Here is a 22,898-nt window from a genome sequence, read left to right as displayed (position 1 = left end):
CCACATCCAGGTCGAAAACCAGCCTGATTTTCTCTAGTCTGTTCTTCACGAGCTTTGGTTAGGCGTCGAAGTATTATCGAAGCTAATATTTTAGACACTTTATTAGTCAAACTGATTCCTCTGTGATTGTCACAAGAGGACTTTTGTCCTTTCTTATAGACTGGCAAAATCAGTGATTGAGGCCAGTCAGATGGGATTACGTCCAGTTCCCAAATTCTACCTAAGACCTCAGTTAATCTCACTGCTAATACTGGACCACCATCTTTAAAAATCTCAGGAGTAAACCTGTCAGAGCCTGCTGCTCTCACTCGCTTCAGATTTTTCGACTTCGCAAACATTAAACACAGAGATGATCAAGAACGTTCCACACTTGGCTGTAGTCGTAAAATCTTCACACTTCGATTAGTCTCAAAGCATTACCATACTTATCAATCCCTGTTCGTAGATTTATTCCGTGACCAGAAGGCGTTATTCACTCACATAGGTTAAAAGGTCTTATGATGTTATTTATTATTAGAAAGTTGTTGAAAAAAACCAATGACCAGCTGAAGGCTTCTTACTCGAATGTACTTCGTTCAGTTTGAGTTTACTGCTATCATTAAAATCATTTCTGTTAAGTAGTCCTGTTCGCATAAATTATTTGTATCGGCAGATTCTGCTCCAAAGGGAAATCAGTAGTGATCTTGTTTTAGTTTTTTATTCCATTCCTCATAAGAGTGAAATAGATTTACAGAAGGCTTTCTTGACTGTATTTATACCTGGAGTGTATCTCGTACCAAATAATTTTCTTTTTTGTTTAATTTTGCATTGTACTACCACTCCTCCTTGGTTTTTTCGTAATATTAAAACTCCACTTATGTTGTGCATTTTTTGGTACTTTTTTGTAGTAGGATTCACGTATTTAAGACAATAAGTAGAAAAACCTACGTCTTGTTATTTATATCCTAGTGCACTTCTACCATTTTATCACTTGCTTGTTTCGTTTTTATTATCTAAATTACCTTCATATGGCAGTGATTAAATATATTTACTGTCAACCACTAAGTTACAGGTTCAAATCCTTTCCCACTTCATTTTTTAGCGACGGGGTGGTATCATAAGCTCTTACGTTTAAAGTGTGTCTTTATGCCCCTGTCAACCAGTTTCAGGATTTGATACGTTATTACTGAGCTGTTGAAGCTGTGACTGACATTGAACTCTATCAATTAAGTCACAACCTGTCCACTAGTCTAGGTGATTTGATTCGATTAGCACTGAAGTCTAGGCAAGTATCATGCTGACCCATTAATCACTGATCACTCACTGCAAGTTATTTTTTTAATGAAAAACAGTTTGTCATGTGTTGTATTCTATTTCGATGAATATTTTCTTTGGTGCATATTTCTACGATGTCAATTATATTCAATAAGTTTTTCTTTTCATTTCCTCGATGCTAACAGTTTCACCATTAAGATCCTTCTATGAGCTTTCTGTTACGACCATTAATAACCTATTTTTAATGTTTTCAGGGGTATGTCTCAAAAAGATGCAGAAATATCATTTTTAAAGAACGTAAAGAAATTGTCATTTTATGGTGTAGAATTACATCCAATAAAGGTAATCTTTTTATTTCACTTCTACGTAACATTTATCTAGGGGAAGTCTATCATGTTGGACTTGTTTTTTATTATTCATGAGTTATTTTTAACTTAGAATATTTAGAAGCATACGATATTTAGTCCACTTTAAATTCAGTTTACTAATAATTCGTTGAGTAGCAGCGTCATTATCGATTACCACTCACTGGACCATTTGGACGCTTGGAGTAATACTACTGTTATGATCGAACTATGTAAAATTAGGTTAAACTCACTAGGTATTGGTTAAATGATTCATGCTATTAGCAAGAAAAGCAGTTTTCTTTACAGTTTTCTAGCAGATATATGTAGACACATATTCATTAAATCTTAATTATTGCCCCGGTATGGCCGAGGGTGGGGAGAGTCAGCTCTCCCTCTAGAAATGCTCTCACATGATCACGTGTATACAACCACTTCCAGGGAAGTCATACTCACTGCCTTCTCGTGTTGTTTACGAAATTGAGAGGACGAAAAGCGAATGCCCGGCGCCTTAACCGCGTTGGTGGACACTGAGGATCCACCTAGGGGAGTTGGAAGACCCTGATTCCAAACCAATGGTGCACATGGGCCCCAGAATCCCCATGGAACTAATGGTGTATGAACCAATTATTGGTCATTGGCTATCATGGGACTGCATCTCCTGACGTTGCTTCATTGTCTTGTGGATCAGACCTTTAGGTCAAAGGCTACGGGTGTGGCCCCCTGAGATAACCACCTGCTTCGGTCTAGGCACCCGGGCTAATCAAGTGATTTGTGTGGCGCATATACATTCGGTGCCCCTTTTTTATGTGTTTAAATAAATAATATATGAATATAAATATATATAAATAATATATTGACTAGTTATCTTCATTTGTATCGCAGTTTAATAATGTAAAGTATAATTTTAAAAACGGCAAATGTTTTTCAAGTGAATTTTTGTACATTTCACCTATATGGTATCTTATATTCAAATTCCTAAGGTTTTTTGAAGTTACTTATGATTTTACGTGGTTGAGTTGCTTGACCTTGAGGCTGTAAATTCATTTTTTGGCTGATATACTGATGGACAATAAGGATTTGAAATGTGGACCACTTCTTCATCTAATTTGATTTTGCCCACAACAATTGTTAATGTTAAGAGTTTATACTCGCCTCTTTGTTGATATTTTAGTTTTGAGTCTCATTCAAGACGTCAGTTCTGAAAGGTTGGCTCATCTAGCTGATCGAATCAAACACTTGCTGGTGTCCATTTGTAACCACTGTTCAAAATGTAGCAAACTTCTGGAGGACTCAAGCAATATAGAAGTATCTATTTAAGATGTCTATATACCGACAGAGACTGATCAGATTCAGTCTTGTTCATCCATAACAGGAAAATGTGAATCTTTACAAATACTATCTTGATTGTGAATATTTATCTGGAAATTGTTAAAAAGCAGTAGCAGTATTGCCATGCATAAACAATACATCAGATAATACAAGTAGCGTATTTAAGGAACAAGATAAATACGAAATATAAGCCAGCACAATTAATTTTAGTAATTTTTTGTTGAATATGTAAACGTATATGCACAAAGCAGCTTATTGATCATTTAGCCTATTCGCAATGAACTATGTGGGTAAGTGTTTTACTTTCGAATCCTGTAGATAATACCAAACAGTAAATCAACTATAGTCACGTTTAGTCACAAAAATCGTAATTAGTATTATGAACGATCTCTTTTATGTTAGATTCTGTTAAGCAGTTGGTAATGTCTAGAACTGTGACTGTGATCTGAGTACTACTATACCTTCATCCACCAGGTCCTGAGCTCAAATCTATTTCTCATCTTGGTTTGTCTCATTTAATTAGTTGATAAAATGTTCGAATTATAGATTTTGTTTTCATCACTACTTGTAAGTATAATGCATAGTCAAACTTGAGAAAACTTATACTCTGTCTAGAGTTTATAAGTCATTTTGTAGATGTTAAGGAATATATTTTTCCAACTTTTAGGTTAATTCAAGAAATATATATACTTGCTTTATTATGTTCATTTTGATTGTAGAAGTTTCACGCTAGTTATGTTTCATCTGGATCTTTTAAAAATATAACAAAGAAATTGGCCAATTCATTTTCTACTCGTTCTCGAACTAGTTCAGTTGAATCTTATCATAATTTTATTGATACTTCAAGTATTGGTTCTAATCAGTTACTTAACTTGAACAGTACACACAATTCATTATCTATATCTGGTTTGAAATCATCCCTACGACGAATGTTCAGTGTTAAATCTCAAGGTCAGTTGGTGCTTTGATATTTTGAATACTTTTCCTTTCATTTATATATGGTTTTGGTGTTTGATTATTCTCGAACCTTTCAATCACCGGGTCATAGGTTCGGACCCCATTTCATCTACTTTATTTTGAACAACATGGGTAATATCACTAGCCCTCAAACCTGAACTGTGGTTCGAAACCAAATATGTGAATCTATCTTTAGGAAATGATTAACATTATGTAATTGCTATTTTTCGTCTGATAAGATTATTTAGTTTCAATGAAATTCCTCAGATTTCAGACAGCAGATTTGTAAATTAAATTGATATAAATGATGATAATTAGACCTGATAATCTCTACTATTTTAAGTAACCTTTAGTTGCTTTTGTCAGTATTTTGCATTTAAACATATCACTTCAATACAAAGGAAAATCTATTCTCCTGACCACTTATAGTGTCTATTGATTTGATGTCATTTGGGCTCCACGTTAATAGAGTTTGTTAGCGTTTACTTTACATTGAGTCATACTGTTGATTCACAGCTAAGACATTTCCCAATTACTTCTGTCATATTAAAGGGACATTTTCTACAGGGGAATTTATTAATTCTTTTTACATGTCCTGGTGTGTGTGACATGTAATAAATCATTATGGTTGTTTTATCAGGACTAATCAATAGCCACAGTTAATTTTGGTATACAAGTTTTACTGACAGAATATTCACTTATTATCAGAGATTTCGAGTATTATTCTATAAAATAGCTTTTAGTAAAGTTCAGAGAATAATTGACACTTATCAATCTATAATTTGTTTTTTTATATCATATTGTTTAGAGGCTTAGAAATGATTTGTAACCAACATTGTACTTGTTATTTGTGGGGTGGGAGACTCAAAGGCGATCGAGTTAGTAAAGGGATACATAGAAATAACATAGTAGAATGGGATTTAAATTTAATTTCAGTCATTAAAAGTTGAGTGATATGATAACTCCTCCACTGGCTTAGTATGTAAATCATATAATGAGTATAAACTGTATTGCTACTCTGAAAAAGCACAGTCTTCTGACCGCCTTAGGCAACAATATTAGGATGTTTGGAGTGCTTATCCCTCTCCTTAGATGCAAAATATTGAATCAGAACTGGCTCATGTCGAGGCCTGAATTAATGATGGGGAGAGAGGTTTTTGAGTGTGTTGATCGCCTCACTTATCTTGATGAGTGTCACTAGCTCTGATGGGTTGGAGTCTGACGAAATCTTGGTACAGATTCATGAATCTCGGTTAGATTTCGCCAATTCGTCACTTGTGGCGTAAGTGAGCCAACTGAAGGATGGGTATTAATACACAGCGGTTCGCTCCGTTCAACTCCATGGCTGAAAATGTGGACTTTAAAAATATAGGGCATTTGTAAGTTACAAGTATTTAAACATAGGTGTCTTCGAAGCATTTCTCACGTATTTTGGGACAATTGAGTTAGCAATTCTGAGGTTAGATGCAGAACACTAAGTAAGACTGGCAAATTGATTGACTAGGTAGTGAATCTTTATGAACTGAGATGGTATATTCGACACGCAATGATGGCCAGTGTAGGAGTAGGTTGAAAGAAAGCTTAGGAGAACGAAAACAGAACTTGGGATCAGTTCATAAAGATATTGACTATTATTAGGTACATATTACCTGGTTGGGGTCCGCGTGATTATCATAACCAATTGTTAGAGACTTGCAGTGACATGACTCAAAATGTCACAAATGCATTCGCTGATTATCTTCCCTTAGATCCTAATTTTCTAAATTCCTTGTAATTTTTATATATTTTCATTTCAATAACTTATATTTTCTTCTCGAATCACATATAGAATCTTTCCAATTACCATTAATACTGTTACTATTCTTACTACTCTGGGACTTATCTTGACAGTTTCATCCCCTTGTCCTAATGGGGTATGACAACCTGAACCGATGTACATATATGCCATGTTCAACGTTGCGTTTGACTGACTAACTGAATTATTTCCATGTCAATACTTTTTTTCTGCTCTTGTATTCTAAGAATTCTCTTTTCAGCGCTGTTCTTGTCCACAATAAATGAGTTTTGTTCATTAATAAACTTAAATATTTGATTATTTAAACAAACTATGTAAGGTGTTTGTTTAAAAAGTTCCCATTTGTGTTTTATATTTTGGACCCATTTTAGATCAACCATTATTTCCTTTTTCATTTAATGATTTTCCGAACTTCGATTTTTCTTTGGGAGTATATTTTGCTGGTTTATTTCTTCAATGGGGTCATATACGTTTATCACATTATACATGGTCTCGGATTGTGAAAATATGCTTTTATTTAGATGAATTTTGTTTAGTTGTGAAAAGTAATGTGAGTCCATTTTACAATTTTTACTTTGTTACAAATCAATGCGTTTTCAATTAATTATTAAGATGTAAGATAACTATGCAGTCTAATACTTTTTTTTTACCAATTGTTTCCTAATTAACAACATTATTTATTTTCATGGCTTACAACTTCCTCTTTGTATGGTTTCTTAGGGGTAAAAAATATATTTATCAGGTATTTACAAATCATTTTACTCAAAATTTTGAATTACTGTTGAATTCTGACTGAGCTTGATTAGTGATGTCAATACAAAACGAATCCTAACTATTGTCAGTGATATTCGATTAACGGTATTGTGAGATCATCAATCCAACTAAATCATTCATACTAATATTCTATCGAATTGATTAGAGGCTATAAATATATACACATATATAAATATACATCCTTTAATATCTATTGTATTCACAGCTGTGAATGGCTCTAGCTACCTTTGTTTTTTTTATTTCAGCAGATTAAATCTTCATCAAGTCCTCGTATTTTACTGAAGTGTAAATTTGCCTTCCAAAAACTAGCCAGACGTTTCTATAGAGCATGTGTTGAACATCATATGTTTTTTAAGTAAGTCTTTCTATCGATAATTTTTTGTACTCAAAGACATTGTAGTGATGTAATCTTTTGGTAGGAATGTTTATGAATTTTAATCATTCTACATAGTAAACGTTAAAAACTTATTTTCGGAATTGCTTATCGTTTAAATAAAGTGTCTATTGTAAATGATTCAGCTGGTTTTGTATTATGTATAGTCTGTTTAGAAAAGCATTCGATATTATTGTATATCGATTAAATTTCACACACTTAAGGTAAATACAACAACGAAATCAATTCAATAGTTATGGTGGTATTTTTAAAGAGCTAGATGAAATCAGTATACTATATGAATAAATTAGATGAATAGAATGAATAAATGTATTCTCTTTATTGAAAATAATCACGGGTTATATAGCAACAAACATTCAACAATTTTCTCTGTCTAATTAACTGGAACCAAGTAGCTTATAGTTCCCAAATTATCTTTGCATAATAGACAGACTTGATTGTTTAATTGAATTTTATTGCAAAACCATCAATCCCCCTTCACCTCAGTATAAATAACGTGTTGGAATAATTTGTGAATCCCCTTTGTGTAACACAAGATGGTGTTGTCTTAGTTGATGTGTTTTCCCGGTTTCATTGCTTCAATTATGTCTTTACACCTAACTTTGAATTCACTCACATAGTTATTTGTTTACACACAAAGTATGCTTCAGATCAACTAACATTGCATGCAATATACCATCTACATTTACTATTGTCAATTATAATAAAGGAATCGATTGTTTTCGGCCATTTGGTGCTCTTCGAGTAGGTCTTTTGGTATTAAGTCCTAAAAGAGATATCATTACAACTTCGTAAACTAAACAATGAGATGTTTTGTATTTGGTTTCAGTAGTGTTTGTAGATATGAATCACTACGGAGTAATGAATCCATTAAAGTTATATTGTGAAGTTATGCTTAATACTAGTCACTGACTATTGCTATAATGATATTCATAAATTCAAGTGAGTGAATCATTGACCGATACTTGTACCTTGGTATAATATTATTTGGTATCATAGCTATATGCAGATTGACGTGTTCATTCATATACACTATTTCTTTCTTTTCACCCCACTTAATTATTGTTATTTTCGAATAACACTGAATAATTGGAATAAATGTTTTTTTTATGTGTGTGCATGTATTGATGTCCCCGTTTTTTTGTAGGATCCACTGCAAACGCTTATTAAATTCAAACATTAATAAGCGAGAATCTTATAAACCTGAACCCATCATTTTACCTGTAAATCATACATTACATGTAAATAATGAATTATTGAATCCTTCAGTATCTATAAATGGCCCTTGCAGTATTAAATTATTGTCTATGAGTAATTTACAATCACCTAAACTACCAGTCACACCTACACGATCAGAATTTGAACTGGGTATGTTATATTAGCAAATGAAATTGTCTAATGATATCTGTTTTTTACTAGATTTTTTTCTATTTATCTTTAAGTGTTTTTAGTTAATGGAAATGTGGATTATTTTTGGGTTCATTCCTATGCTTCATATATCACTCTTCCTGTTGACTGTTATTAAATAACTCCTAACGGTGCATAAATTTCAGAAGACAATATAAAGTGTTGACAGCTGAGATTACAAAGCTACAAACATACGAAGCGAATACGGATAGAAGTGGGAACGCAAATGAATACGAGCGGACGAATAAATAGGATTTAAGAAGTTATATATATATATATATATATCGCTTCACTTGTCCTGAGGGTCTCATCAGTCCTGATAGGCTGGTGTCTGACGAAATCTCAGCACATACCCAAAAAGCCTAGTTGGTTTTTGCTAACTTGCAGCACTTGTGGAGTAGGAGAGTTATCTGTCTACCAAATAACTAAAGGACGAGTTTACTGTCAACCAACACAAAGGTCAGGATTTTCAATACAAATGTCAGGACAGTTCTACTGTATGGGGCGGAAACCTGGAGAACTACGAAAGCCATCATCCAGAAAATACAGGTGTTTATTAACAGTTGTCTACGCAAAATACTTCGGATCCGTTGGCCAGACACTATCAGCAACAACCTACTGTGGGAGAGAACAAACCAGATCCCAGCGGAGGAAGAAATCAGGAAGAAGCGCTGGAAGTGGATAGGACACACATTGAGGAAAGCACCCAACTGCGTCACAAGACAAGCTCTCACATGGAATCCTCAAGGCCAAAGGAAAAGAGGAAGACCGAAGAACACATTACGCCGGGAAATGGAAATAGACATGAGAAAAATGAAAAAGAATTGGATGGAATTAGAAAAGAAGGTCCAGGACAGAGTGGGTTGGAGAATGCTGGTCAGCGGCCTATGCTCCATTAGGAGTAACGGGCGTAAGTAAGTAAGTATGAGTTTACTGTACAGCAGTTCTCTCTGTTCTGCTTTATGACGGTGAAACGTGGCCTCTAGAAATAGAGGATATTTGTAAGTTTCTCGTATTCGATCATAGGTGTCTTGGAACCGTTAATTGTGTATTTTGAAACCACTGTGTAAGCAATGCCTGGGTTAGAAATCAAGCACCAGGTAAAGATGAGAAATTGACAGACGAGGTAGTAAATCTCCATCAACTGAGGTGGTTGGGACATGTGTTACGTATGTCCAACCACTGCTGACCAATCGTTAGAGACTTTGAATGACATGACTCAAAAGCGTTTGCAATGGTGCAAAATTCACCCGTTCTTTGTCTTTCCCCAAATTCTGATATTTTACATTCCTTTTTACTGAAATAAACGCTAAGTTTAATTTGCAGATAAAACTTGGCTTCATATGCAATCATAATTACTCGATGTTTTCTTAATTTCAGTAGATGCTATCATATTCATCTAGTGAAAACACCAGACTTGTAGTTTGGACTTATCAGTTATGAAATCTAGCTCTGTTAATCATTCAGTCAGTTGTTGAAACCACATTTCAGATTTTTGTTTTATTGTATCGCATAACTTAATGCATGAATATTACTGTGTTGTTGCTTATTTTAGATATCTATATGACTTGATAAATTGTTCGCAAATTTATTGTTTTAATTTGATTTCCTTTGTAGATCATTTACATTCATCAAACCCACAATTAAATAATTGTGAATTTCCTGAACATTCTACAGAACGTGTACATACTCCTCAGACAGATTCGAAATCTCGAACGGATATGGATTCACTTAAGGTAAGTCTATACTTTATGTTTGTATAAGTCTATTATCATGAATGGATAAAATTGGACTCCTATTTTTACAGTACTGTACAGATAGAAAAACAAGATAGTTATGAGCATTAGTTTATTGGAAAAAATGTCCTTCATGTTGCCGATTGGAATAGTACAGAGCATTCAATTGATCTTTCTGTATCGTTTTGACGCATGAAATTACACATACAGATTACAAGCTATTACATGACCATATTTGTCTTTAATGAAGTGTATCATTTTTATTTAGGAAATAACTTTATCACAAATGATAGAACGTTATATTAAAAATATTTGACCCTAGTTCCACAGTAATTTTTGATCCATAAATCGAATATTTGTACAAAAATAAAAAGATTACCCAGTGATTTTTGGGAATCGAGCACCCCAACATTCTTCGTTAAAGTACAGTAAACTGAACAAGTGTAATTTAGAATTTGTCTGAATGCTTATTATTCTCCATTATTTGGGAAAATTAATTTTATTTTTACCTTTTTTTGAATTTTTTTTAAATAGAAGACCTATTCGAATGACCATTTACTCTTACCATGTACTTCTAATGAACTGTCGACACGAAGTGCTTCATTTACTCATTTGGATAATTATTCAGTTGCTCATATTCCCAGTCCAATTGAATGTTCTAGTCGTTTAGATATTTTAAATTCTTCTGTAAATGAGGATAATATTGATGATAGATGTAGATCTGCAAATATTCCATCATATGATTGTTTACAAATTTCAGACGATCGAAATTCAAATCCTTTCGATTGCTTGTGTCGTATTACATCAACTCAAAATGATATACATTCATCATTTAATATAAATGATAAGTAAGCTCATAATACAAATCTTTATTTGCAGTGTAGGGTTACTTGTTAATCTTTGTTTCCTTAATAATTTTTTACATTAATTATTAATTCTTAGTTTATAAGTTCACATCATTGGACCTTTCCTAAAGTTTTTATAGGTTCTCAGACTTATCATCAAGAAGCTTTTACGGAGTTCTAAATGAAAATCGTGCTTATCATTTAATTACTTACTTTACTTACACCTGTTACTCCTCGTGAAGGAGCATAGGTCGCTCACCAGCATTCTCCATCCAACCCTGTCCTGGGCAATCCTTTCCAGCTCCTTCCAGTTGTTATTCATCCTTTCCATATCTGCTTTTATTTCCCAACGTAATGTGTTCTTTGGCATTCCTCTTTTCCGCTTCTCTTCAGGATTCCAAGTTGGCTTGTCTCGTGATGCAGTTTGACGATTTGCGTAATGTATGTCCTATCCATTTCCATCGTCTTTTCCTAATTTCTTCTTCAGCTGGAAGTTGGTTTGTTCTCTCCCACAGAAGGCTATTGCTGATGGTATCCGGCCAATGGATGTTGAGTATCTTGCGTAGACAGCTATTTATAAATACTTGTACTTTCTTGATTGTGGTTGTTGTAGTTCTCCAAGTTTCAGCTCCATACAGTAGAATTGCCTTGACGTTCGTATTGAAGATTCTCACTTTGATATTGGTTGAAAGTTGTTTTGAGTTCCATATGTTCTTCAATTGTAGGAATGCGGCCCTTGCTTTGCCAATCCTCGCCTTTACGTCTGCATCTGAACCTCCATGTCTATCGACGATGCTTCCCAGACATGTGAAGGATTCTACATCTTCCAGAGTTTCGCCATCAAGGGTGATTGGATTGCTGTTCTCCGCTTTGAATTTGAGGACCTTGGTTTTCCCTTTGTGTATGCTGAGGCCTACTGATGCAGAGACTGCTGCTACATTGGCTGTCTTTATCTGAATCTGTTCACGTGTACGTGATAGGAGGGCTAGGTCATCTGCGAAGTCCAGATCGTCTAATTGGTTCTGAGCTGTCCATTGTATTCTGTGTTTTCCTTCAGATGTCGAGGTCTTCATAATCCAGTCGACCACCAGAAGAAAGAGGAAGGGAGAGAGTAAACAGCCTTGTCTGACTCCGGTCCTTACTTGGAATGCATCTGTCAGCTGTCCTCCATGCACTACTTTGCACTGTAGTCCGTCGTATGAGTTCCGGATAATATTGACAATCTTCTCAGGAACTCCGTAGTGTCGAAGAAGTTTCCATAATGTCCTCCTATCTACACTGTCGAATGCCTTTTCATAATCAATGAAGTTGATGTATAGTGACGAGTTCCACTCAACTGATTGTTCGACGATGATCCGTAGTGTTGCAATTTGGTCTGTGCACGACCGATCCTTTCGGAATCCAGCTTGTTGATCTCGAAGTTGGGCATCTACTGCATCCTTCATCCGGTTCAGCAACACCCTGTTGAAGACTTTCCCTGGTATTAACAGTAGTGTAATGCCTCTGTAGTTTTCACATTTGCTCAGATCTCCTTTCTTTGGAATCTTGATGAGGTGTCCTTCTTTCCAGTCCATTGGCACTTGTTCCTCCTCCCAAATCTTTTTGAATAGAGGGTAAAGCATGCTTGTGGTTACTTCGACGTCTGATTTCAGTGCTTCAGCTGGTATGTTGTCGGGTCCTGCTGCTTTCCCGTTCTTGATTTGTCTGACGGCCATTCTAATTTCTTCCGTCGTTGGTGGGTTGACATCTATAGGAAGATCTGTGTGTGCTGCTTCGATGTTCGGTGGATTCATTGGAGCCGGCCTATTCAGGAGTTCCTCGAAGTATTCTACCCATCTGTTTCGCTGTTGTTGAATTTCAGTGATTGGCTTGCCTTCTTTGTCTTTGACCGGCCTCTCTGGTTTACTGTATTTCCCTGATAGTTTCTTCGTTGTATCGTAGAGCTGTTTCATATTTCCTTCTCTAGCAGCTTTTTCTGCCGTCGTTGCTAATTCTTCCACGTATTTCTTCCTGTCGGCTCTAATGCTCCTCTTCACTTGCTTGTCTGCTTCTATGTATTCAGCTTGTGCTTGGACTTTCTCTGCTCGTGTTCGGCTGTTGTTAATTGCTGTCTTCTTGTTCTTCCTTTCTTTGATCTTGTCCAGTGTTTCTATAGAGATCCATTCCTTATGATGGTGTTTCTTTAGGCCCAGAACCTCTTGACACGTTGAAGTCAATGTTTCTTTGATGCCTTTCCAGTTGTCCTCCATGGTGGTTTCTTCTTCCTTCAGTAGATCTTGAAAGGCTTGGAATCTGTTGTTGAGAGCTATCTTGAATTCATTGAGTTTGTCAGTATCTCGAAGGAAGGCTGTATTGAACCTTTGTATTGCTGTTTGTCCACTTGTCCAGTTCTTTTTTAGCTTCAGTTTTAAATTGGCTACAACTAGGTGGTGATCTGAAGCTACGTCAGCTCCTCTCCTGGTTCTCACATCTTCCATTGTCCTTCGGAATTTTTTTGATGCAAATATGATCTATTTGGTTCTCTGTAGTGTGGTCCGGTGAGATCCATGTAGCCTTGTGTATACGTTTGTGTGGAAATATTGTGCCTCCTATGACTAATTTGTTGAATGCACACAAATTTGCAAATCTTTCTCCATTTTCGTTCCTCTCTCCCAGTCCATGTCGTCCCATAATATCTTCATATCCAGTGTTGTCTATTCCGACCTTGGCATTTAGATCTCCCATCAGAATGGTGAGGTCCTTTCTTGAGCATTTCTCTATGATTGACTGCAGCCGCTCGTAGAATTGATCTTTAATGTCGTCGTTGCTATCATTGGTGGGTGCATAACATTGGATAATATTCATTAAGATCCCCTCCTTCTTTGTTTTGAATGATGCTTTGATGATTCTGGATCCGTGGGATTCCCATCCTACAAGTGCATTTCGTGCTACTTTGGACAGCATTAGAGCAACTCCCTGTGTGTGTGGAGCATTTTCCTCTTCGTGACCGGAGTATAGCAGCATCTCTCCCGTAGCTAGCCTTTTCTGTCCAGCTTGGGTCCAGTGGGTTTCGCTGATTCCCAGTACTGCCAAGTTGTATCTCCTCATTTCCGTTGCTATTTGGCTGGTCTTCCCGGTTTCCCACATTGTTCTAACGTTCCATGTACCTATAAAAATTTTTGCTCTGGTTGTTAGAAGGGGCATCGGCCTCGTGGCTTCCGAAGGAATTCGGCTTTCACCATGAAGCGTCATAATTCTTCTAAATGAAGACCTTCTAACTCTCAGGGCAGAGTTAAAATGGTTTGAATTATTTTTTCTGGTAAGCGTTTTTTTAGCGAGTTAGTTTTCTACGGGATGGGGACGCTAACCCCATGCCCAACCCTCCTCCTTTACCCGGGCTTGGGACCGGCAGTAACTCTAGAAGAGCTACAGGCGGAGTTTTATCATTTAATACTGCAATATTAATTATCAATCGTGATTAATTTTTCGTATATTTGGAAAGGAATATTATTTTATCATTAGGAGAAACGATTCTTTATCTCAAGTTCTTCGGTGACCAAGTACATCATCACATGTACTTGGTCTTGTATCAGCTTCTCATTTAAAAGAGGTAATTATCATGGTAAAATGGATTAAGATGTAACAGGTACATGGAAATTCTTCTGTGTAACAACATTAGCAGATATATTATATCAGAAATTCCAAAATGATTGTTAATTAGATAAGCTATTGAATATTAGTAAGTAATATTATTAATACACAAAAGATAGCAGATGAGAAATAAATGAATATGTAATTATATGTAATTAACTCTTTAAGAGTTTATCAAAAATCGCTTGATTTATTCTTTTCTACGTTTATACTGTTTGTTATGTGAATCCTTATTTTCATTTATAGTTACTCAGATGACACACTATATTTTCTTTTACCGTTTATGTCGGTAGTGAAACTATCACATGTTTCTGTTATGGATGAAAAATAACGATGGTTCGATCTATTACGTTCTATTATCTTCTAAAGCCTAATCAGAGATTTATAACTTACTAGCAGATGATATCTCGATTCCCTTTTCGTTCTTTCTATGAGGTCGTTTGTTAATTTATCTCAAGCGTTTCTAGCGTCAACAACCCATAGTTTACGTATTAGCTTTCGGAAAAACACTATGAAATACCGAATATAGTAGTGTTTCGTGACAATGCTTATCAAATTATAGTCATCAAACTTAATAAAACTCAGTTCAGTCAACTTCATACTTATAAATCTGATCTGAGAAGTTATGGCTGAAGAAGTAGAGTTAAAAAGAATAAAACTCAGAGAACATCAGTTAGCATTGGAAAAACTAATGCTAATTAATTTAGATCACACAAGTTTAAGGAGACAAACTATCGGTTGAGAAATATTATTCACTGAAACTGATCACAAATTTAACTTGGACCGTTCGACGAACGTAAAAGTAATGATTCGAAGAGTCCTTAGCTAACAAGATTTCTAGAAAAACGTCATGAGGAGAGTAAAACTTATTGTCATTAAGGGAATTTAGAGAAGAAAATCTTTTTGTTTAAATGGAATCATTTACTTAAGCTGTACATTCGTATTTGTAATTGTATGGTAAGGGAGGTCGAATTAAAAACTTTGCACTACTTAGGCATTGGCAATCCACCAATTCAAGCCTGAACTCTGTGTGTGAAAACGATACGTCCAACCTCTCATCCTTCCTTGGCCTTAATTCCTTTTTTATGGTATGATTTGTTTTTATTATTATTGTTATGACTTTATGTCCGGCTTTTTATCACATGATTTATCCACCAATCAAAATACGACCTATACAATCTTAGCACTATGCCAAACCAATGACGTTCGACCGGTATGGGTAGCCTAGCGTCCTTATTGGTCCTATGTCCTCCTAGCCCATCCACTTGAGTCCAGAACACCAATACCAGCTTCCACTATGCGAACCGAATCATTTATTTCAGACATACTGGGTTTATATATCAACCAAACAGATCACAACGCACCATAAAATAGGAAATAACATTTGTACAAAATAAGGCCAGAAAGTGGCTGTGAACGTAGGAGGCAGTAGTTAATTAACTGAACATAACTTAAGAACGGTAAATCGTACAATAATAAATTATAGGTCAAAATAAAGCTTATAACAAGGGGAATATAGATATACATAATCTAGTTACCGAATATTTATACCATGAGAATATAAAAAAAATAATAGTCCATTAATAAGTCTCAGACGTTACTCGTAATGTAATCTTACCCAGGATATAACAATTATTATTATTATTATTATTATTATTATTATTATTATTATTATTATTATTATTATTTAATCAGTGTTTTGTTAATTGTAGACTGTAGTCACTTATTATTATCTTTTAACAATTTTTTCATGATTATCACTCAGTTATTATGATCTTTATGTTTTTCGTTTTTCTTCATATTTGTCAAGTGGACAATTATCTTTCATAATTCTCACCCGTAAATTATTTTCATCCTTATATTCTTCTAATAACTTTTGATTATTGCGTAACCTCGTTTGATAATAAAAGTCTCGAATCAATTTGTGATGCGATCTTTTCTATTCTTCTATAGACATATATTTACCATACAACTATAAATACGAATGTAAATAATTTTGTCGGAAAGAAAATGTACATCGCTGGATTGTCTTTATTTTATTAAATGACACAAAAGGTTATTTTAATTATTGTCATTACTTTATTCGACGATTTAAATGTTTGTAACTTGATCAAAAAGCGAGTGGCTGTTTGATTACAACCCCCTATATTAATTTCATATATAATGGGCGACAATGTACCCTATCGAATTTCCGAACATCTAAAACGTATTCTTTGTCATTTTGATTTGATCAGTTATCAGTTATTTGATCAATTATCTGTATTCACTTTCCTGAAATGCTTTTGTGTAAATCACCGGATTTAGAAAGTACACAGTGTATTCAAGCAATATAACCTCCTGTTTTTTGTTATATTCGATACAATACCATAACACGTCAAGTTTTGTAAATTCTATAGCCAGATTTATTGGCAGTTTCCTCGAAAAATAGTTTTTAACAGAATCCATTGTATATGCTTTGTTTACATTAAGCGTTTTCGTAATTTGACCCACTTTCTAAATGCCTTGTAATTAGGTTTTGCTTTTTTTAAAATTTAAGCGTACTTTAAATGCACTGCATATCCTCGTGATACATATGATAATATACTCTGTCTATATTTTTTTAGCCCCATTATTGATTCAGTGCCCACATATTCCGAAAATCCAAGCTTTAAACCATCTATTGATGATACCTGTCAACCTCTTCTTGCTTGTGAAATTCCTAATCTACTACCCACTTTTATTCCTATAAATTGTGCCTTGACAAATCCAATGGAAGAATATTTACCCACTGATATACTTCATTGTTTATCACCGCAGCATATTTCGAATGATTTTTCACAGGTCAGCATTTTTTTATTTGATTTTGTAAACATGTTTTACGAAACCGGACATAGAAATTTAAAAGATCATCACTAAAAACGTGTCAACTATTATTGTGTACGTTATGGTTAATTTTTCGCTACTCTTGTACGAAAACATAAACTGTAGCATTTATCAAGTCAGAAACAGTGACGTATACCTATTGATGACATAGTTGTGTTGTTCGAACTGATGAAGGGTGGGAATTATTGGGTTATTATGAACTAGGAAAAAAACAAATGTCCAATGTGTCATGTTTCTGTCAATCTCTGATAAAAAAATACCTTTGAAAATTAACAATAAATTCGTAACTATCAATGGACTTCTAGTCATCACATTTGTTCGTGAAGTAACGTGACAACGTAGTGTTCTTGAAGTTTCCATGGTGTATTGTCCCTTAATAACTAAAATAACAGTTCATATCTTATTTGGTCTGCAAAAATATCTAATTGCCTGTTTTGTCCGGCCTAAGTGATGTATTTTGAATGGGAACTAGTGTAGTTGGTTTGAAATTAAATGAATTGTTAAAGAACTTAGACATGTTGACTTGTTATCAACCCAATATAATTTTCAGTAATATATTTATTGACATGAAGTTGTTCCCGTATTTATGATCCATGGATGTTTGAAGGAAATTAAATAAGACTCATTTTTATTCCCGTATTTAGCGAGATTTCTCTGGAGCTATCGGAAGTAGTTAACAAACTGACTGACCTATTCAAAAATTTAGATTTAATGGAGAGCTCCATCATTATGTGATGAATTTTATTGTGATGTACATACTTAAAAATCATCTTAATGTACAGTTTAAGTTTGTTATTAATCATGCCTAAAATATTGTCTGTTGTATTATTATGTGGAACGAATGATTCTTTCTTGAATCAGGCTTAGAATATTTATGTACTGATCATTTCTGTGTACTTTGTCCAATTCTAAATTTCATTCACGCGTTTTACATACCAATAATCAATATAAAGTGTTTGTACCTGAACCGTATTGTATCCGCTATACAAATCCGTATTCTGGAATTATTTGACAAATGATTTTTTGTAAAACATAGAAACTACTCTCGTGTTCACTCTAACCAAATTATCATTTGTTTAGTTTTAAAAAACACAGTTTTGAAACTTCTCTGAATTGAAACACAGTGTTGTTAACCCCTTATTTGCTGATTCATTGAAATGGAAGCGTATATCACTTAGTATCAAGGTGTCTTGCATAATTTACAGAAAATTTTGACTTGTGATATATATGCTAACTATTAATAATATAGTGCAATAAAATGAAACCTTTAGAGATATAGAAAAATAAGACTTAGAATTTATGTTATAGCCTGAAAACTAAAATATATCTTATATATTCTATGCTATTCATGTATTCCTAATTCCTTCGAATTCCTTAAGTTGTCAATAGTACATTACACAAATTGTTAACCATGTAATATATATAAGATAAATGTTTTATTACTGTTTTTATAGCCTATTAAATTGATTATGAAATCAATCTATAGTTTCTTTTTTTTTCATAGGCATATCTGATGCTCTGGTTGATATAATGACTTTAAAAAAAAACATGTACACTTAGCATCGACTATCCAGTTGATTTGTTCGATCTGTTTGTTATTTATGGAAAGCTTTGTTTATTTGATTATCTAAGTTCATTTGATATTGATCATTGATCATTACGTTCTACAATTTCATCTTAATCGGTATTTAAATATTTGTATCAATTTAGTATAAAATAAGTGATTGTTTTAGAATTAACCCGGAATGTTATGTAATACTTAATTAATAAGAGTTTGATATCTTTTTGGTTGGGAAATACTTTTAAGTGGTTGTAAATGTTTAAAATGCAATATTTATATATCATTTGGGGAATTCTGTCAATAAACTGTGGTCTAGAGGTTAGGTGTTTGTGCGAAATCGAAGGTGCTTGGTTCGATTCCAGTGTGCGAAATCATGGATATGCACTCCCGAACATTTTCATACTAGGATGAAACGACTGTTCAATGCTCCAGGTTTTCAATAATGGTCTAACATTGATCGGTTCATGATCTTAAATAAATTGTCAACTTTGGGTTGTAAGAGTGTTCACTGGTTACAAGTTGCAAACTTCATTGAAAGAACTATAAAGTGTTTTTTGTTTGTTACTACGTTATCTGTCATGTAAACTATCCTAATATGTTATACATCTAGTGTTATTTTCTTTTCAATATTAAATGGTAGTTATATACTCTAACATCTTTCTTTGTTATTATTGTATGAAGGTAAAGTTTTAGTACTCCTACTAATACGTTTACACTTTTGCTATCCATACACTTTCCACTAATCAAATATCAAGTATTTCATAAACGTGAAATGTTTTCATTTAATGTTTATATTTTCTATTCTTTTGTCTCATAATATTTCAAATAATAAATTGTAATCGCATTTTATACTTAGATTGAACTGATGAGACCTACTGATTCATTATGGTGTTGTAATCTGCTTTCATCTGTTGACCTGAATTCATTAAACAAAATTATTGCACCATCATACTCATCGGTTATTTCTTCTAATGGTGAAATTATTCGCTTGGACCCTTCTACAAATAATAATATTTCTAAGTCTTCAATGTCTTCTCTTGTTCCATGCGACTTTTTCCGCTGGAACTCAATTGAAAAACAGGTAAATTGACTACAACAGTTTTCTTTATTGTTTATTTTCGTTGTGATTTGTAGTGAAAAAAATTTTCTCTGTAAAATATCGATTCAAATATCGTTTTGTGATCGTCAGTTAAATTCATCTGAATAACTCATTCGCTATTAAACAGGCTGAGAAAACTGTCTGATCAGCTTAATTCGATTTGAAATAATTTGAATTATGTCATTGTTGATATTTTTTTGTTTGAAATGTGATCAGGCTTAGTTGACATATGTTTACTCTATGCAGATTGCTTCGATATATCCATTACTACGCAAGGTAATATAGAATAAGTGATATGCAGATACCAGTGAAATCCAAGGCGAGGGTTTTGTCCTGTTTAGGGCTCGTCAGCTGGATACACCTACATCCTAGAGTTGATGTTCATTCCAGGACTGAAAATAATTTAATATGGCCTAACAAATAATGATTACACTTACTAAAATGAAATTGATATTCAGTTAAATAATAGTTCGGTTTTTTTGTTGATCGTATTCACCATAGTACTTTCTCTATAATATTTCTACGTATTAAGTATTAGCAATTGATTGAGAGAATCCATGAAAAGCTTTGTACTTGTCATTAACGTACCAATGTAACCTATATATAGATAGTTGCAGACCAAAATTAATCATGTGATAGTTTGGCATGCTTCGTCTGTAGATTTATTCACTTTATTTATTTAAATATATAAAAATTGGTATAAGAAGGCACCAAGTATATATGCGCCACACGGCTGAGATACTTCCCGGGCACCCAAATCGGAGCAAGTGGTCTTCTTAGTAGGCCACACCCCGAGCCTTTGATTTAGAGTTCTAGTCCATAAGACAGTGGAGCAACGTTAGAAGATGCAGTCCCATGATAGTTGGTGACCAACAACAGGTTCATACACCATTTGTTCCTTCAGGACCCTGGAGCTCATATGCACCATTGGTTTGAAATCAAAGTTATCCTACTCCGTGTCCACCAACTCGGTTTTAGCGCCGAAGATTCAGTTTTGTCCTTTCAATTTCGTAAACAGCACGGTGCTACGAGAAGGCAGTGAATAGGACTTTCCTGACAGTATCTGTATACGCATAGCGATGTGAGAGCATTTCGAGAGTGAGAGTTGACTCTTCCCACCCTTGGCCATACCAGGGCATTTGTATATTAAAAGTTATAATAATGTAGCTACAGTAGAGTTCAAATAACGCTTGGGTATAATCTCATTTTATTTGAATAACACTGATATTTTATGCTCGTAGCTCTATATTAGTTGTATATATCGACCTAGTGGTCTTTATTATGTTTCAGTCCCTCTTGATCTTAATGTTATTGACTGAATTTCATTACAATAATCAAATATCATATTTATCTGTTTAAAAATCTGACTGTTTTACGTAAATGTGTATTTAAAAGTTAAGTTTTATAGATTACATTGTAAAACTATAAACTATTAGCTATATAAGTGTTATGGATGCAGAATAATGTGCCAATCATTATCATGTTAAGTCTAATGATGTCCTTGGACGTTAAATGGACATTTCCTATTGGCCATTATTTATTTCACTCGTTAAATATTGTACAAATGTTGTTTTCTATTTTTATGGTACGATGTGGTCTGTTTGGTTAGTATATAAATAGAGTAACTCAGAGGCTGTGACTTTCGTTCTAGACTCAACTGGCTGGGTTAGACAGGGAAGCGGGACCAATCGAGACTCTAGGCCGTCCGTACGTGTTTACGTGTCATTGTAATCGATCGATAAATACTCTGCTCTCTAATCTTTTCAGTCAAGGACACAACAATTAGCACAGGGTAAAAAACGACCCAAGTTTAAAGTCACAACAATAAGATTATAACATAAAACTGTATTCATTACTTTTAATAATTAAACATATATTTGATCATATTGTATTGATTATTTCCTCTCCGTTTCCACCCCACTTTTATAGGCTGTATATCATTCAATACCAATAGTTCGAACACGTACTATCCGATTTATTCTTGATCCATCAATACAGATTAATGAGTATAACACTTTTAACCATACAAAAATTCATATTGTACATGGTACTAATATACCATTAGTTCCAACTAGATCATTTTACCATCATTAGTCAGTTATTATTATTATCATTAGTTATTAAGTGTTATTTCCTAACTGAATTCTTCTAAGTACTATTCTTTTTGTTTCTTTCTCTCTTATCCATTTTTTTTTCTGTTGTTGATACAGTTTGATATTATTTCAATTTTGATCATTTTTCTTTCGACCCCACATTATTGGTTCGTTTCTTTTTCCTAATTGCATTTTGACTGTACGAAGTATATATATATATTGTAACCATATTTTCTATCTTTTCAAAATTAGTTTTGTTAGTCTCTATGCCTATCCTTTGTTGTTGTTGTTGTTGTTTTGTTTAGTTAACGATTATGTGGACAAAGAAGAACATTAATCAAGAATACTTATTATTATTATTATTCGGATGGATTATTTCTTTTCCGTTTTGTTTTCATCTTATCTTTTTCTTTGTCTTATCTAATGTTTATCCTTGATTTTATGATGATTATTTTGTATTTGTGTTTAGTAAATCTAAGAAAATTTCACACATGTTTTCTGTTTGTTTGTTTGTTTTTTTTTTTTAAATCTTAAAATTGTAGTTTCTTGTTTAATTTTCATTGTTTAACCTTTTAAGATGAAATAAAAATCAATATGAACTTTGAGTATTTGTTATTATTGAGTTTAAAACAATTAGTCCCTTTGATAAATTTCGATAATGCATTGAGAAGATGAAGTTTATCAGAATTATGTGATATATTTGCGCAATACATTTCGAACAATCTGAGCACACATATATACTTGTTAAGAGCATTTATATATGAAAATTAAAAGGTCAACCACTCTAGATAATAAAGCAGTATTATCAGGGTAGG

General features: G+C 33.8%; 1 protein-coding gene across 1 annotated transcript in view; it reads left to right on the top strand.

The window, feature by feature from the left end:
- Nucleotides 1–22,591, top strand: part of FRM-1_1 (erythrocyte membrane protein band 4.1-like) — a 41,466-nt gene extending 18,875 nt beyond the window's left edge. The window contains exons 8-17 of the mRNA XM_051209836.1: nt 1,509–1,596; nt 3,650–3,881; nt 6,054–6,232; nt 6,702–6,811; nt 7,998–8,218; nt 9,875–9,993; nt 10,528–10,841; nt 17,072–17,288; nt 19,748–19,972; nt 21,920–22,591. Coding sequence (XP_051075300.1) covers nt 1,509–1,596; nt 3,650–3,881; nt 6,054–6,232; nt 6,702–6,811; nt 7,998–8,218; nt 9,875–9,993; nt 10,528–10,841; nt 17,072–17,288; nt 19,748–19,972; nt 21,920–22,084 — 1,870 coding nt within the window. The 3' untranslated portion in view covers nt 22,085–22,591. The remainder of the gene's footprint in view (nt 1–1,508; nt 1,597–3,649; nt 3,882–6,053; nt 6,233–6,701; nt 6,812–7,997; nt 8,219–9,874; nt 9,994–10,527; nt 10,842–17,071; nt 17,289–19,747; nt 19,973–21,919) is intronic.
- The last annotated feature ends 307 nt before the right edge of the window (nt 22,592–22,898 follow it).

Source organism: Schistosoma haematobium, chromosome 1, assembly GCF_000699445.3.
Source record: "Schistosoma haematobium chromosome 1, whole genome shotgun sequence".
In the NCBI taxonomy this organism is placed as follows: domain Eukaryota; kingdom Metazoa; phylum Platyhelminthes; class Trematoda; order Strigeidida; family Schistosomatidae; genus Schistosoma; species Schistosoma haematobium.
The sequence above is the reverse complement of the archived record's forward strand: the minus strand, read 5'-3'. Positions and strand labels throughout refer to the sequence as shown.